At 39.4% G+C, this 19,482-nt stretch overlaps 1 protein-coding gene across 5 annotated transcripts in view; it reads right to left on the bottom strand.

The window, feature by feature from the left end:
- The window catches only part of Mondo (MLX interacting protein mondo), a 174,964-nt gene that overhangs the window by 48,079 nt on the left and 107,403 nt on the right, over positions 1 to 19,482 (bottom strand). For all 5 annotated transcript variants that reach the window (XM_076202282.1, XM_076202284.1, XM_076202285.1 and 2 more), the window contains 2 exons: positions 17,784 to 17,946; positions 15,648 to 15,746 (listed from right to left, as the gene is read on the bottom strand). In XM_076202282.1, the coding sequence (XP_076058397.1) occupies positions 15,648 to 15,746; positions 17,784 to 17,946 (262 nt within the window). The remainder of the gene's footprint in view (positions 1 to 15,647; positions 15,747 to 17,783; positions 17,947 to 19,482) is intronic.

The following is a 19,482-nucleotide window of genomic DNA, read 5'->3' as shown; positions in this document are numbered from 1 at the left end:
AGTCGGTGATACTATAATTATAACTGCACACTTGTGGTGGATGATTAACTTGTTTGTAAGTCAGATTAATTATCGATAATATACACAACGATATATTAAAATGCTTGGACAAGCATATCTGGTCAAATGACTCATTGTTATTTTGCTTAATTACGTTAATATTGTGGATTGCTTCTATACTTATGGATTATCTCGCGACGCTGCCGTGCTATATTTCATACGTTGGTTTAGTTATGAATAGGTGATATGTGCAAACTTTGTACGTGTGAATATATATATATATATACATATATATATATATATATATGTGTGTGTGTGTGTGTGTGTGTGTGTGTGTGTGTGTGTATACATACACACCCACACCAGGGCTGTACCCTGTAGGGTGGTAGGGAGGACAACTGCCCCCCCCCCCCCCGGCGACTTTTTTTGATTTATTATTATTATTTTTTTTAACTTCCACATTACCTGGTAACTACCTCCATCAATCTGATGGGGGTAATTACCCCCGTAACCCTACCCCCAGACGCTATAAACTTCTGCGCTTTAATACGTCTGTGAGCCTAACGGTCAACTGTCCGGACTTCCAAGGAGAATAGTTCCAAGATTCGAATCCTAACGGGTCGAGCAACGTTTCGTAACTCACAAAGGTTGCAAACCTGATCATATATAAAACATCGATTTACAAACATACTCGAGCAAGCATGCGCGCATATATCATCCACAACAGTTTACTCAGCATTTTATTCTGGATAAAACAAGACTTTTTTATTCATCTCCAATCATTATAATGGACAAAACGAACAATTAAACATGCAAACATTTATGTCTATCCTTCCTCTCTGCTGGCCTTGTCTTTCGTTTTTGCCACATATATGGCTCCATGTCTTCAGCGCGAAGTTGTCCCTAAGGAAGGAATAGCTAATTTTCGTTAAGATACTAACACCACGCACACTTATGACTCACATATTGAATCACGTGCTGGGCTCGTGATCGACAACAAATACCCTCCCAGACGAGAGCCAATATCTGAATCCCGAGAAAACCAACGGCAACTTGACTGTAGAATAACTGTGCTGTAAATGATAATTCGATTTAACATCGCGAATTTCCCCCTATCCGGGGGCTAGGACGGTGCTCCTTACTGAGGGCTTTGTAGCCTGGAATTTGATGAACTAACCCGCTGGCAGAGGTTTCAGCCAAAAACAACATCAAATCAATCAAACAACTGTTACCCCAGGTCTCATTTGCAGAAGACTCACAGCCTTCTGGTAACCTGCAACAGCATTGGGGCATGACCATAAGTCACTTAAAGAAGAGATACTATGTTGTCTGGGAATTGTTAGTGTAAGGCATTACTGTACGAGGTGTTGTGTATCCTCTGTGTGGTGACTGGATCTAAGGCATAAGAATGACAGCTCAGGAGTATGTTGTACTATCAATCCATTGCCTCCGGTCTCTGATGCAAAGACCTGTGGCCTCCAGGAAACCAGGAACAGCCTTCAAGTTGTATTATAATGTCCCAAACTATCTCTTTCCAGGGAACAACATAAAGCATCTTCAATGAGTTACTTGCGGGCTAAACCCATGGGCAAAGCCACTTTCCTGGTGGACACAGGCCTCCTGAAAAAGGGAGCTATGTCAGCAGATTGATTGGCAGACATCTCTGCAAGATCTCTGCACTAAGGGAGGATGATCCCTTTACCAGTAGGTATTCAGTCAATCAATCTGTTGCCTCTGGTCTCTCTTGTTATAAGTAATAACGGTAGGCATTACTTAAAGTATACTTTTGTCTTGTGCCACAAGATTTTACTCAATTGTTTCCCATCTGTCCTACAATAACAACACTCACATTTCATAATTTCACTACCATCAGACACAACCGGACTGATGGCAATGGTGGTAGACTCATCACCCTGATCCACCAGTCCAGCTGCTTTGTTTACATAAAGTGCCACTACCAACAAAACCATCCTTCCTACTACAGACAGCACCACTGAATCTAAATCAATCCAAATCTGAACAAGCAACAAATCCACAATGACAATATTTACATGTACATCCCCCCAGTGCCAAATATCTTTAGGAATAACCTTATCCTGGGTGATGACTCCAATGCAAAGTTGTTAGCCTAGTATGTTATCATCCCCAATACAGACAGAGGGTATGATCCACAAACACAACTTGAGTCACTGATCATAATGAACAACACCCATAATCACACACACATCCCCCATCAAGCCCTCTGCACTCCCTCCTCTACTGACATCACCTTCTGTTCCCCCTGCCTAACCTGAACAACTTTATGAAAATTAATTTAAGCCCTCAGATCTGACCACCTTCTAATCGTCATCAAAACACAATGAATCCTAGTTGGCCACAGACAGCAATTACAAGAGAGCACACTGGGAAGCTTTTACTGAAGAGACAGAACAATAATTTGAGACACAAAATGGTACATCAATCACAGATATAGATGCTGTTATGCACACTTTCATTACAGTCATACAAAGTGCACAAAAGAAATGCATCCCCAGAGGCAACAGAAAATCACACAACCCCAATTTCACATCACAAATCCAAGGCCTAATCAGACAATGCTATACACTTAAACACAATTCCCCAACATCTAACCATCAGAACATAGCAGACCAAATACAAGCACTAAACACCGAAATTAATGACAAAATACATGAACAAAAAACACAAAATTGGCAAACCTTTGTCAACACAATCATGAAACAAACACCAGAAAACTGTACAAGACACTTAATGGCATTACCTAATCCAAAAGTAACACAGCACGCTCTCACACAGCAATAACTGCAACAAAAGTCAACTTACCCTCAAACAGACAAGCAAACACACTCATAAATCATTTTGCACAGACAAGCCACCCTCCACAGTGATGACCGATGGATCATTCAATGTAAGAAAGACTTCCCAACAAATCCAGGCTACACACCCTTCATAGACAGCCAGATGAAACATATAATCCATAACATCAAGCACTCATCTCCCTGTGGACCTAACAATATAAGTAATATCCACCTATAACACACTGGACCACAAGGCATACATGTACTCACCAACATAGCAAACTACAGCAATTAACACAACCTGACATCTGTATGGGAAAATCATACCCATCCTCAAACCCAATAAAGATCCAACAGTTCCTTTATCACACTTCTCTGCACCCTCTCCAAAGTCATATCCTCTTACAACTTATTACACTACATAGCCCCTTGCTGAATCACATGGTTTCAAAGCACTACACTACACTCCACAAACACTCTTCTGATAAACCTCACGCAAAGAGTTTTTGATGGCATCAATTCTGATAAGCCCCCACACAGAACACTACTCATAACACTAGACAGTGGTACAACTTTTGATACCAACCCCTGTCACAATCTCACACACAAAATATACAACAGACATGCACAATAATACCAAAAGATGGCTGGTCAATTATCTGGCAGGTAGAAATGCCTATTTGTCATATAATGACCAATCATCTCACACCAGAAACTTTAAGAGTGGAGCACCACACTCTTTAATCCATACATGCACAAAATACCCACACCTGACACCTCAGATATACAAATCTCTTCTTATGCAGATGACATAACAATTACATGCATGCACTGTAACACAGACAAAGATGCAGAAATACTACTAACATACCCCAAAACACTCAATACCTGGTTCACTACAAATAGACTCAAAATAGCCCCAACCAAATCTATAGCCAAACAGACAAACACCCATAATTCTTGGCATAACATACAATACATCCATGTCATTCAAACAACACATCACAAAAATAAGGACTAAATGCATGACTTAATGTGCTTAAATAAATCGCAGGAACAACATTTGGACAAAACAATTAAGTTAATACTACAGTACACAAACAATGCATATGCTCAGTGATGAATTATGAGAGCCCCACATGGGCCTCTAATCTCACTAAGACACACCACAACACCCTTCAGACTATACAAAACAAAGCCCTAAATACAATTACAGATTGCACAAATACAATACCTATGGACCATTTACACCATGAAATGAAAGTCCTCAAAGTCAAGGATCACCTTGATATGAGAAGCACACAAACATTTGCTGCAGCCTCCACAAACACAGCACACCCACTACACTACAAGGCAAAACACCCCCACACCAACAAACATCAAAACAACACCCAAATACCTATATTACCCACAAATACTCTCTTCTGTTCCTCCACAAGCACCAAACACTGGCCTGCAGAAACACATCCATAATCATATCACTCACTGCTCTATTGACAAACTGAAAGACAATACATTGCAGCACGCCAGGACCCCTAATATTCATCCTTCTGAATCCTCTCACCCCTGAAAGGACAGAGGCCACCCAGCCAGACTGTGATGTGGCCACCATCCAGCCTTTCTAAGCTACTATAAGATGCTGGATGACTGAATTGCAGACAACTGCCCAGGATGTAACACTTCACCCCATACTATACAACACATTATGGAAAACTGCATTGTACAGACTATGCACTCCAACAACACAACTTATACTCTATAAGGGATTTGTGTGAAAACCCCATTCCAACAATGGCATTCCTCAGGGAGATGTGACAGCTTGGTCAGAGTCTAGGGAATGACAATAACAATGATGGAAGAAAGAAAAAGAAAGAAAGAAAGAAAAAAAAAGAAAAAAAAAAATATATATATATATATATATATATATATATAATACATGCATATACCAAAGGCTTTTTCCCCCTTACAAGGGAGGTAGCCATACATCTGCAATACCTCCCAATATGCCTTCCTGTCTACCCTGTCATAAGCCTTTTCCAGATCCATAAAACCCTCCCCCATAAAAACACCCTTACCTTTTCCTATAGCTTTCTCACATATCTGTCTTACCACAAAAATCTGATCTATGCAACCTCTAACTGTCCTAAACCCACACTGTTCCTCACCAATTACTTCTTCTGTTCCTCTCCTAATCCTCTCAATCAAGACCCCTTCCATAAGCCTTCCCAACTACACTTAACAAGCTGATCCCTCTGAAACTACTACACTCACACTTGTCCACATTTCCCTTGTAAAATGGAACTATACAGGCACTCCTCCAGCCCTCCAGCACGCTACCCTCTCTTAAACAAACATTAAATAACCTCACCAGCCTGTTCACCATCACTGTAGCTTTTTTTTCAGACATTCTGCATGACATCCATCCAGACCAGCCTTATCTGCTCTCCTCATCTTAACAACTGCCTTCACTTCATCTTTCCTTATTTCTCCTCCATTTTCTTCCCTCATCATGGTCATTTTCTTAGCACTTCCCACTGCACTTACCTTTCCCTCCCTATCCTCCTTCACATTTAGCAACTTCCTAAAATACTATGCTCATCTTCCTCTTACTCCCTTCTCTTCCCTTGTCATCTCTCCATCTGCACCTTTTACCTTTTCTTCTCTACTTGAGTCACCTCCTCTTCCTCTCTCAATTTCTTTCCAAAACATTTTTTTATTACTTTAAAATTTTTCTGTCATACTCTTACCCAATTTCACATCTGCTCTCCTCTTTGCCTCCTTTATCTTATGCTTTACTTCTCTTCTCTTTTCTTTGTACCTCTCATATGATTCTCTCATCCTATTTTGTAACCAATCTATGAAAGCTCATTTCTTCTCTTCTACACCCTTCTTGGCTTCCTCATCCCACCACTCACTACCCTTCCTTCTATTTCCTCCTATCTTCCTTGTTCCACACACCATCTGTGCACACCTTGTGACTCCCTCCTTCAACCATCCCCATTCCTCCTCCACTCCTCTTTCTGCTCTATCCTTCACTCTCTCAGCTTCTTCTTGTACTTCTTTTTTTTTTTCGCATTTAAGCAGTTCGCTTTAAGTACCTCCCTACCTTCTGCCCTTTTCCTCTTTCTCCACCTATTTTCCACTCTCAATTTACCTTCCACCAGAAAATTATCCTTCTTCCACTCTCTCCCCTTAGAACATGTACATCCTTAACTCTTCCTACCATACTCCTGGTCACCACTATATTAACACTATCTGCCACCCTTCCATCCACCACCCTCTCCCGTGTGTACTTATGTTTGACTTTCTTCCTAAACACTGTGTTTGCTATCAACTCTCTAGGCTCATCTCCACCATCAACTCTCCACTATGATTTTTTCCTGGAACTCCACACTTCCCAATCACTCTGTCTATTGGTTCATTTCCTACCCTACCATTAAGGTCTCCCAATACTACTACAATGACATTTCTCCCTAATCCCCCTATGCACACATTTACATCTATCCAAAAAGCCTCCCTTTCCTCTACACTCTTCTCACAACAAAGCCCATATGCACTTTCAAAAACCCACATCTTCCTTCCCAGTTTCACCTTTATCCACATTAATCTTGAAACCTCCTTCCACTCCACTACACACTTACCTATCTCTTCACTTACTAGTAAAGCCACCCCTTCTCTCCCTTGTCTTCTCTTCACTCCTGAGAACCTTCCAACTACACTTCCAAACTCACACTCACCCCTCCCTCTCAACTTAGTTTCACTCAATGCCAACACATCCATCTTTCTTCTCACAAACATATTGCCTATCTCTTCCTTTTTACTCTCATCTGTACCACATCCATGCAGATTAAAAGACCCAAACCTTAGGGTACTGATTGGAAAACTCCTACACTCTCTTATGCCTTTACTTATTTTTAGGAATGTCCCCTTTGAGGCTACAGGGAGGATGCATAGTCCTATCCCCGTTCCGTTTTTTGTCGCCTCGTTTGACTCAAGTGGGAAGACTGGGAAGACTTGGTGGCAGTATTCTTTTCTCCCACCACAAAAAAAAAAAAAAAAAAAATTAACGGAGGGACAGTCGTAGTATAATAAAGTATCATTTCTCTATGAACACAGATTTCTTTTATCACAGACAAAATGATGTGTGTCTCTGGTCTGTAGGGGCACCCAATATAGACCTAAAGTAACAGCTGCATACAGCTTACCCACAATAACATGCAGCCAGACGGGTATTGGCATTGGGGGTGGGGGTGCGAGGAATATATATATGATTAAATAACTAAATAAATAAATAAAAATTCTATTCAGCTGTGAGGTTATCACCTGCAAGACAAACGTTTACAAGTACAGAAAGATATCCTGTGCAATATCCATAATACCTATCTGCTAGTTCTGGCCTTCCTCAATCTCCCATTGAAGGTCAACAACCTACATATAACATCCCTTGAACAGTCTTGATGTCTGACTTGATAAGAAAGTAAGATTACCAAGTCATCAAGGTTACGTTAGGTTAGTCTTTTTTATAGCAAGAAATTCGGCTTCTGTGCTGTACTGTGCATTGTAATTCACCATGGTTTTAGATCATGTGCTGGACTCATGATCAAGAGCTATTACTCTCCTAGATGGGAGCTTGGAGTTCATATTATATGAACACACACACACACACACACACACACACACATATATATATATATATATTACATATTTAGTGTGTATCTGTTTATGCATACATGTCTATGTGCGTACATACACATGAACACATGTCACACGTGGGGTGGGGTGGGCTCGCTGATAAGCATAAGTAACCTTTGCACTGTCTAAGTGTCAACCTCTCAGTTTAATTTTTTTTTTTTTCTTAACTTGTACCCAGTTACCAACAAAATGAGGTAGCTCAGCATGGAAGAGGAACATCATCCCTTTCACTCCTTCCTGCTTCATCAAAGTTGAAATTGCACTTGTATTGAAAGATGACTTAAGAAGGATGTCAGATGACAAGTGAATTTGATATAATTTACTGAAGGATAAATTGAAAATAAATGTCTCCATGAGTAAAGCAATAGATCCACAGGTGACAATATGGTGGGTGACAAAGTGTGTTGGAGAAGAATGATCAGACTAAGGCATTTGTTCCAAGAGATATGTATGTATATATCAGTGGCCTTTCCTCTCTGTATGGAAGGTCATCAAGTTAAAGCATGTCTGGTTCTTCACTATGATCAATAAATCAATCCACTGTCCCAGTTCTCTTACAATAGACACAGCCTCTCAGTAAACCAGTCATATTCCATAAGTCTTCAGTGAAGTAAGTGAAAACTTGTCTTCATTGGGTAGCCACGAAGGAGGTAGAAGAAACATGTTCAGTTGAGTAGAAAAATTCACAAACTACAGCAAATGGGGTTGCTTAGAACAAAACCTCTTGATAGCAAACTTTTCTCCAGATTGAACTTGATCTTGGCTGAATTGGTTGATTATATCAAGAATGTATTGCATACAAACCAGTGTCAGTATAAGAGAAAATATTTTGCATGAACAAATAGATTATAACCATTCTTTCCAACATACCATTACATGAAGAAGCAAAGCTCTGCATTATACATTATGAAAACCTGTTCACCCAACAAAGCTCAGCATTATACATTATGAAAACCAGTTCACCCAACAACCAACAGAATACCTTCAGCTACTGAGAGAAAGGATGATGCACATGACAACCTCTTTCATTACATATAATTATTGCCCCCCTACCCCCACCCGCAACCTTAAAGTAATCCAAGATGCATGTATGTGAAGGTATGTTGATAATTTTGGTAACCTGTGTTGCCACCGTTATCAATACCCTGATGGGCATATTTTCAGGCAACTTCATTTTATTGAAATGGTAAACACAATGCATAATTGACATATATTGACATCTTGTATACATAATGCAGATATACATAACAAGTAATGTGTACGGTTTCAGGGTGATGGGCTAAAAATATCTATCTATACACCGAGATATTTTTTTCCCCTTATAGGATGGTAATCAGTCAAGGCATGCACCCACTCCCTCCCAGTCCATTCTCATCCACCACCCATTGTTTTACTCTCATCTCAGCTCCTTGTGGATGAAAGATCATCCCAGTCTCCTACCCACTTCCCAGGTCAGATGCAATGCAGCAAGACACAGCACATCCATAGAAGGGCTGCTTAATTTACATGACAACCTTCCCTCCTCATTAGGGCTGCATCAAAATATCATCCATTCTCCATTCACCTCTATCCCAAGCCCTCTCCCTTCCTTGCTCATAAGACATTCCCCTCATGTTCAAAACCTTATCCATCCATCTCATACTTGGTTGTCTCCACAAGCTCGCTCCATCCACCTCTGCTTTCCACACTCTTTTTCTTAATCTTTCTTCACTCATTCTTTCTGTGTGCCTAAACCATCTCAATAATATTTCTTCAGCCCTATCTCCATTGCAGCTTAGTGATGTAAGCTGTCAAACTCTAAACACTCCTATTTCAAAAGACTTTTTGGCATATCCATCCTTTGTATCATTGGTACTTTACATAAGTACTTATTCATAAAAGTCTGGTTGTTTTCAGATTAGTATGGTTGAAAGTTGTGATCATCAAAGATTTCTTTTCCATGGACTGGGTACAAGCAAAAATTCAGTAAGTAGAAATATAAAAGCATATTAGATATGATGTTTGTTATTAAGATAAAGCAGGAGAGAGAAATAAACAAAGCATAGAAGGAAATCAATCAATCAGTCTGTTGCCTTGAATCTCTCCTGTGACCCATGGAAAGAACAGATGAAACCAAAAGAACCAAGTTAGAGCATAAGAGAGAATCAAAAAGAAAAAGAGACAGAGATAACATTAATATTTTTGTCAGCACAAACTAAATGCTTCCCTAGAGGACAATACTGCACCAAAGAGAAGTCAAGAGGGACCAAAGACAAATAAATCTTTGTGGTGGTCCTGCAAGATGGACAGCACAGCTTCCATTTTCAAAACCTGTTAAGCCCCTCATCTCCTGCAGGAGATGTAGCCCTGAGGGGTGACATTCAAGTCTTCAGACTGGGTACAAGATCTCCCTCTATCAAATTAACTGTATTTTTTACACCTTTCCACACATGGATAAGTGACAACTGGTGACTGTTCCCCTCCTACTAATTTTAGCTGGTGATACAGAAACAGCCTCACATCTATACAAAACAGACAACAGTTTAGAATTTATTCTTGGAGAAATCTGTGGATGGGCCAAAGGACTAATGACAGCCAGTGTGGGGCTGTGGGTATTCCACTTAGTGACACTCAATTCCATTATTATTATCATTATTAGAAGATAGGTTTTCGGAGAGCAGGATACCCAGTCCCATCACTCCATTCCACTTTAGCTGCCTTTTATGACCCACAGAGGAAACACATACATACATATACCAAAGGCTTTTTCCCCCTTACACGGGGGGGTAGCCAAAAAGAAAAAGGCATAGAAACCACTCCCACCCATTCCATTTCCTATATATTCCACTCCCCTCTACCCTCCTATCTTGGCACCTTCTGGATGACGGGTCATCCCTGCATCACTCTCCACAGGGGAAACATGGTGGCAGAATATATTCTTCCCCCTACCACAGGTTAAAGTGGGTGGGAGACAGAGATGACCATTCATGCATGAGGAACTAAGATGAGAAGAAAGCAAGGGTGGTGGGTGGGAGTGGAAAGGATGGGAGTGAGTGTATACCTTTTGACTTAGCTACCCCCCTTCTATGGGGGAAAGTGCCCTTGGTATATATATATATATATATATATATGTGTGTATATATATATATATATATATATATATATATACATGCATACATACATATACCAAGGGCTTTTTTTCCCCCTTACAAGGGAGGTAGCCAAAGTCAAAAGCATAAATCCACTCCTGCCTATTCCATCCCCTCATACTCCACTCCCATTCACCACCCCTCCCTCCCTCTTTTATTGGCTCCCCCTGGATGATGGGCCATATCTGCATCATTCTTATTAAACTTTGAAAGGAATAAAAAGATGTTTTAGAAGGAAGTTAAGAAAGGAATAGGAGGTGATTGAGGCAGAGGAAAAGGTAAAAGGGGCAGATGGACAGATGTTAATGGAAGTGGAGGTGGTTAAGGGGAAGATGGGGAGAGTATTTCAGAGAGCTGATGAATGTGGAGGAGAATAGGGAGAGATGGATTGTAGCAGAGGGAGGTGCTTGGAAAATTAAGGTTATGATGATTTTTTTAACATCATTAACTGCCCTCTATCAGGTGGCTAGGATGGTGCCGCTTACAAAGGACTCTGTAGTGTGGTATTTAATGAACCATGCCCTTGGTCAACCTTGTGGCATCAGTGTCTTAACTAGCATCACCCTGACCTCCACCATAAGTAGAGACAGTCTAACCCATTCACCCAGAGAACATCCAAGAAAATGATGGTGATAGGAGAGGAAAATGGAAATGGTATAAGAAAAGATGAGGTACAAGAAGCTTTGAAAATAATGAGAACTGGTAAGGCACCTGGGCTGGATAGGTGTCATGTGGAGTGTCTGATGAGGGGAGGTACACTTACAGTGGACTGGTTAACAAGAGTGTTTAAAGTTAATCTAAAGGAGGGGAGAGTGCTGGAGGATTGGAAAAGTGCCTGCATAGTTCCACTTTATAAAGGAAAAGGGGACAAATGTTTTTGTTTTAGAGGGATCAGTTTGTTGAGAGTAGTTGGAAAGGCTCATGGGAGGGTTTTAACTGAGAGGATTAGGAGAGGTAAATGTAGGTAAAATGTGACGAGATGTACAGCAAGTTGGAAGTAGGTCCTAAGGATATCAGCATTTTTTTCTTTTTTTTTCAAAAACCTGTGGAAAAATAATCTGAAGTACTGTATGCACAACATACTGGTGAAGTAAGAGTGTCTTATGACATCATTTACTACTTCTAATTAATTTTCTAAAAAAGTATTTTGAGCAGGTGATGTCCCTATTTAAAGGGATGTGGCATAAGACTAGCTTTCTAATTGACATTTACATTTGATCTTTTTCTTATTTTCATAGAATTTTAGAAGGTTATATCATATGTCTGTCAATATATATAGACAGTGAGATATGAAGACAAGAAATGGGAAGTAACAATTCAATGTGTATGGCTCAAGTGTTGCTGTTTACACTTTTTTTTTTCCATACTATTACGTAACTATGGACTGTGTTGAATGCTGTAAAGTGGCTTATTCCTGGTGAAACAAAATCTCAACATGAATCTCTGTTTCTGTAATACCCCAGGGGTAATACCCTGGTAAAAGCCAATGACAATTTTGGGGTAATGTAATATAAATGTGAAAAATATTACTTACAAAACACTGCACTTTATTTATGATATCTAGTTTATCAGTATCTCTGCAGTTTTCATCTATATTGCTAATAATATTTTCATACAGACGGTGACTTTTTTACCTATCTTTACAGCTCAATATCTTGGTAACATTATTTTTGTTACATTTGTGTTTATAACTCAGAAACACCTTTTCTTTTTTAGCAAAATTTGGGTGCTTACAAAGAAAAATCTAGTATGGTATAACTTTTAGACTTTGAATAATAATTTAACAAGATAATTTTTATCAAAGCTTCTAGTTTTCTATTAAAAAAATCAAGTTCTATTAGTTACCAAGATATAAGAAAAATGAAACATCACATGATTTAATTTTTTGTATTTTTCAATGGATTTCCATAAGAGTTGGCAAAGATAATTCTTACACTCTCTACCATTTAAGAAAAGAAAAGAAAAGAAAAGAAAAGAGTCTAGCTTAATTATTCTGATATACGTGTACCAATGTCCTTAATTAAAGGATAGAGGCTGGAGGGAGTGGATAGTTCTAAGTGCTTGGAGTTGCATGTGGCAAGAAATGAGGTGAAGGTACCGGTAATCTTTATATTGAGAGAAGCATGCAAATGTCTTGGGGATTGAGAAGTGTCATGAGAAATATGAATCTGGGAATAGTTGTAATGATGAGATTATGAGAAGGGGTCATTGTACATATGACACTGAATGGGTCTGAGACTGAGTCTGAGAGAGCCAGAGAGGAAAAGTTTAAATGTGTTTGAGATGAAGTGTCTCAGAAGTATGGTATGGGTTTTAAGGTTGGATAGCGTGAGAAATGAGGAGGTGAAGAGGAGAGCAGAGGTAGAAAGGAAACTGGCAGATAGAGCTAATGAAAGATTACTGGGATGGTTTGGACACGTGGAAAAAATGAGTAAAAGAAGTATGGAAAGCTGAGAAGGATGGAGTGAACTCAAGGTCCTGTGTCTTGTGTAGTGGTTGTCTCTGGGGCAACTGAGGCCTTTAATATGCCACTGAAATTGTTTCTTGTCTTGTGAGCAATTTCTCTGATAGGTTAAATTCTCAGAATTCAGCAGCCTATTCTGTAGTGCTCACTTTGTGATCTGTGTTTTTTTTATGGATGGGACTATCAACCAGTAACTCCTCAAGATGGTCTTGTAAGACAAATATCAGAGAGAAACATCTCCCTGCTTAATTTCTTCAAATCCTAATAACATCACTTCTCCAATGAGGTACAATCCTTGGTCTCCAGACTGGCCCATAAGTCACTCAAGGAAGTGATATGAGGTTGTGGTCTGGGTATGACAAGAGTAGGACAGTGTAGGAAGAGGTGTTCACTGTCTTCTGTGTGATGATCATATCTGGAGTAGTTTATTTCTCTTGTCAGGCCTATTCCGTGTTGATATAATTTTAAAGATGAATGGTGGATGGAACACAGTCATGCCATTGTTGTTCTTACTTGTCATGGAAGTAATTTCACTGTGGGAGTTTAGTACAGGATGATTTTTGGCGTGTTTGTTTTGGATCCGAGTATGTATGTGTTATTGTACAGATGCATTGTAGAAGTCCGGGAAATATGTTGGCCCAGCATTTCAGGGCTCATGTCCCATGGAAGTTGTCAATTCAGTTTTACTGTTGGATGTTTCTTTAACTCATGAATATCTGAGGCAATGATAAGAAAGGCCTTCATGTTGAGTCACCAACATCACAGGGTAGATTTTGCCCATAGGAAGAGCCAAGGATCCAACATGGTCAAGGACTTCACAAGCAATGCAAATTCTTCTCAAGTTCCCCCACCTCCACCTGGAAAAGCAGACTGGTACCTGGCCTATGGAACAGGTCCAAAAACTATAATTAAAAAAGTACACTGAAGGTTTTTCCCTTTCATATATGGGTGGCTGAAGTGCATAACCACATCTTAAACAAATAAAACCCATTCAACTACTTATCCCATTTCAGCACCTCAGAGATGGAGTGTTTTCTTCTCCCCACCAGACTACTTGGGTCAAAAGCAATGCAGCAAGGCACACCTCTTTCACACCAGGGGCTAACAGCTGGAGTTGATTTATTCCCTCCCCGTTTCATCATACGACAACACTCCCCCACCCTCAACATCCTATCTATATACCAAGGAAGGTAGCTAAGTCAAAGGAATGCACCCACTCTCATCCACCAACCTTCTTTCCCTCTTATCTTGGCTCCTTGTGGATGAAGGGTTATCCCTGTCTCCTGCCTACTGTCTGAATCAGAAGCAACGCAGCAAGACACACCTATCATATTTATCAAACACTTCATCTATGAAACATTTGATCCGTAACTCTTTTGATCAATGTTCCTGCTCCATATAGCACCATGGGTACAACCAATAATACATACAACCTTATCTTTGCATTCATTTTTCATAATACTTTTCAATCATTCAACTCACCTCGCCAGGTCTCTTGCATGAGACCTGTGGCTACCATGTCACCATCAACGGGCACTGCATTGACCTTCAAATCACTCAGAAAAGAGATATTTTATTGTTGTCAATAGGTACTGACCCCTTAGGGTAAGTACCTGGTCTCTGGAACAAACTAAGGAACTCACAAACACTTTTCAATCTGCCCAGCCATTGATTATCTTCCTTTACAGTTCGTATCCACACCCACTACTCCATTCAATACTACATTCAACCCTACACACTAAAGTCTCTCCACTTCCTCAAGCACTCTTTCTTCACACACTGAATCAAGATTCCTTGAAGTAATGCAACTGAACCAAATTAATAATTGTTTCCTTAAGTTTCCACATCTTTCTGCACTGTTTCTGAACCAGGCAGTGGCCAGGAGACAGGGATGATCCTTCATCCACAAGGAATTACAATGAAAGAGAAAAAAAATGAGCGACGGATATGGGAGTGGAATGGATGTTAGTGGGTGCAGCCTTGGCTGGCTACCTCCCTTATAAGAGGGAGGAATCCTTTGCTATAAAGATAAATGTTTCCATGAGTAGAAACCTGAAGCACCACAGAGGCTGGCAACAGTCCTCCATCGATTTCTTTGGAAAGAAACAGACTGTCTTCTGTGTTGTATTCAAGGAGGAGAAAGTGGAGGAATAGCCACCAGTTGTCAGATCTACTTATGTAAAAAGGTTGGGAGAATTGAGTTGAAGTTGATAGATATTGTGCCTAGTACTGAGAATGCAACTCCCGAGGGAAGTGAGGATATTGACAGGTCATTTAGACAGGCAGCAGGGAGCTTATTCTCTCCGACATCTGTCTTGCACAGCCTTCACTTGCAAGTACCCATCATTGGTCCCTTTAGCTGAATCAAAAGATTGGTAATATTCCATCACCTAATAACCATCAGTGGGAATCCCGATACAAAGACAGTATCATGCATTTCAGGTGCCATTTTCAAGTTGCATACCACAGTGGTATTATGTTAATATATCTAATCATAACTGATGTAAAATGTGGCAGTACTAATAAAACATTTAATGATAAACTGACCTTGCAACGGTTCAACAATGTCCATAAAATAGTCCTCCAGGTTCGGCTGTAACTGGACAAGGCCTGGCTGGATGAAGTCGGAGTTGCCAGTTCCTCGAGCTGTAGAAGTACAGAGATATTACAATGTTCTGGGAGATAGAGAGAGAGCAAGAGAGAGAGACAAAGAGAGAGAGAGAATTTCAGTATCTAAAAACTATTTGCATGACTGCAGGAAAGAGTTGTGACACTCTGGAAAAAAATTAGACATACGAGAACAATAATGAGATATATATACACATACATATAACAATGGCTTTTTCCCCCTTACAAGGGAGGTAGCAAAAAACAAAGGCATAAAATCCTCTCCCGTGCATTCCATCCCCACATACTCCACTTCCATTTACCCCTTCCCTCCCTCTTATCTTGGCTCCTTCAGGATGATGGGTCATCCCTACATCTCGCCCACAGCCCTGGGTCAGAAGCAATGTAGCAAGACACAGCACATCCACAGCAAGGCCGCTTCATTTAATCGGCAAACCCTTCTCCATCCCCTCATGCAGGTGGTGTCAGAATATCATTCACACATACTCCCTCACCCCCATCATCCCCCCCCCCACTCTCTTCCATGCATCACAGCATCATCCATACACAACCACTCTCTACTCAGCCCTATCTTCTGTCTTTTCCCTTCCTTCCTCAACAGACATTCCCGCTTCCTAATGCCCCTTTTACCCCTCCATCCATCTCATCCTTGGTTGCCTCATCATGTTCACTCCTTCCACCTTTGCCTTCCACATCTCTTTTACTAGTCTTTCTTTACTCATTTTTCCATGTGTCTAGACCATCCTAATGCTCTTTTATCAACTCCCTTTCCACCCCTGCTCTCCTCCTCACTTCCTTGTTTCTCACTCTATCCAGCCTAGTAACACCAACCATACTTCTCAGGCATTTCATCTCAAACACATTTAAACTCTTCCTCTCTTATGTTCCATATTTCTGCCCCATACAGTGTTGTCAGCACAATCACTCCTTCATACAATCTCCTCTTAGCATCCAAGCTGAACTGATGAGAAGTTGCAACTCCTGCAATAGTCTTATTGTACTGTACATGATATCATAAATGAAATAAGTTGTTTTCCAAACTTATCTGCAGATGCTGCCAAAATCATAAAGAAAAAGAAAAATGAAAAGGATTGTAAACTCTTACAGGAAGACCCAGATAAGGTTCATGAGTGAAGTCAGGAGTAGATCTTCAATAAAAAGAAATGTAAAATCTTGGAACTAAGGAAAAAGACCAATGAAAGGATATAAAATGAGAGATGAATTAAGAGGAAAGGGAAACGAGGGAAAGAATTTAAGGATTTTAATTGGGGATGATCTATTGCAAGAAAGTCTTATACAGAGAATAACAAGAGGGACTTGAAATTTCTTTAAAAATATAAGTGAAATTTCATTTTATGGAAAAAGACATGATGATTTATTTATTTTTTTAATCTAATTCATCATCGATGAATATGCAATGGTGATGTGTTCACCACACCTAGAGAGAGAGAGAGAGAGAGAGAGAGAGAGAGAGAGAGAGGAAAGAGAGAGAGAGAGGAAAGAGAGAGAGAGAAAGAGAGAGAGAAAGAGAGAGAGAAAGAGAGAGAGGAGAGAGAGAGGAGAGAGAGAGAGGAGAGAGAGAGAGAGAGAAATACAAAGAGTGGCACACAAGATGATCCCTAGCCCAAATTTCAAGATATATGAAGAAAGATTGAGAAAATTGGGACTTTCCATATTGGAAGCATGAAGAGAATGAGATGTAATAATAATATAATTTTCAAATCAGAAAAAGTTATGAAAATAATGGCTGGAGAGAATCTGTTGGGATGGGATAAAAACTCAAAAAGTTGTCATTGTAAAAAAGATTAAAAAAGCAAGATTATTTATAACATGTTAGGAAATACAGCTTTCCACAAAGGTCTTTCACCTGTGTGGAAACCTGTATTAGGCAACATATTCGATGAATATATAATCCTGGCCAACAACATAAAAGAATTTAACACTGAAGTTGTTACATGGAAGCATGAAGATGGGAACTGATGAACATAGCTCAAACCCTGTAATTTGGTAAATACTCAATAGGCTAGCAGAACTTCAAAACAACCTTAGACTTACCAATTTCTCTTGGGTTAGGGAAGGCAAAGGGCTGAGGTGTCGCAACTAAAGAAAAGAGTGCATCAGTGAAGTCCATATACTCCATGAGATCTCCGTCCTCCAGTGGCCGTTGTTGTGTCAAATCTCTTCTAGCCCAATCCATCTCATCCAGGCTGAACATATTCTGAAAACAAATAATACGGATATCTGAGTTTTTCCGCCTTCTACTTGGATACAATCTGAACTGAATACTACCGTTACAAAACTTGAAGAATTCCACAATGACAAGAGCATCTTAAAATCATATATATCAACTATCATTTCTTTAATGAACTAATCTCAATACATATTTTTTATTACAATCAACTACTGAATTTCATTATCTTTCAAAATAAGGATCCTCATAAAATATCATACATATATGTATATATATATACATATATATATATATATAATAAATAATGATTAATTAATAAAATAAAATTGGAAATAAACAAATTCCATATGAATAAAAATATAAATACTCCTCTGCTGGCATAGATATTTCCTCAATACAACTCACAAATGTTAAGATTCCATCAATTTCTACTTTCAGAAAAGGAAATCAATATCTACAATGAATACCATAAGCATTAGATAATTAGTCACAGCAAATCAAATCAAAGTCTGGACATTTCTTCAGACAAGAATCAAACATATCTGGACAACATTACAAAGAGCATTAATGAGTTAAGCTAAATACATGATAAAAACCCTATTGCCCACAAACTTGTATTAAGGATTGTTAGAATTTATACAAACTTATCCCTAGTTTTACAAGTGCAATGTAATTTTACTGATGTTGCAGTGTGATAAAACATCCATTCTTAATCTGATATGAGTGAAAGGTATAAAATATCAGGCTCGTGGCCTCTGGGAAGGGGGGGGTTTGCACAACTGCCCTCCACCCCTCCTGAAGCTATGGCGCAGAGTATATTTTGTAAACATATTCTATTCATATTCTTCACCCATGTACAAATAAACACAAATTTGAACTTGATCATTTTACTAGTTCTGTAACGTCTATTAATTCACCTCAATTTTTTTTTTTAATAACACAGACAAGCATTCAATGAATCTGTTATTTCTTTCAAATAGGAACTTTAGATTTTAATAATATAGATTGGTCACATGGCCCCATGAATTATCACACTGACTGAACCTGAAGCAAGGAATATTTGGTACAACTGGAATCACATCATAAATGGCAGGAGTAACAAGAGGGGGGTTGGTTGAATGGAAGTTGAGTATGTGGGGATGGAATGGGTGGGAGTGGATTTTATGCCTTTATTTTTTGGCTACCTCCCTTGTAAGGGGAAAAAGCCTTTGGTATATGTATGTATATATGTAACAAGCATTCCCCCAAATCTTGGATAGCAGAAATAAAAACTTCAAAGGTTATTTGTGCTGAATGACTTTGTCCCTATAACATGTGAAATTTATGAAGCTGTATGCCTGAGTGTACAGTAAATGTGTTTACCTAGCCATAGACCTATGTACTAAGAAAAATCTAATCAAGAGATGTTGTACTCATTGCACCCTGTCTCTATTTTGCAACTGTTTAAAACTGTACAACTGACTTTGCTAGGGACATGTGCGCTCATAACTGAAAGTAGCAAGTATTCACTTCTATATCGATTTATCTGGGTTTATGTTTGTCCCTGGGTGATGGATGGGAGTG

This window comes from Oratosquilla oratoria, chromosome 18, assembly GCF_046742065.1.
Source record: "Oratosquilla oratoria isolate Oo_2021 chromosome 18, ASM4674206v1, whole genome shotgun sequence".
Classification (NCBI taxonomy): domain Eukaryota; kingdom Metazoa; phylum Arthropoda; class Malacostraca; order Stomatopoda; family Squillidae; genus Oratosquilla; species Oratosquilla oratoria.
Note: the sequence above shows the minus strand (reverse complement) of the source record. Positions and strands in the feature narration are given on the sequence as shown.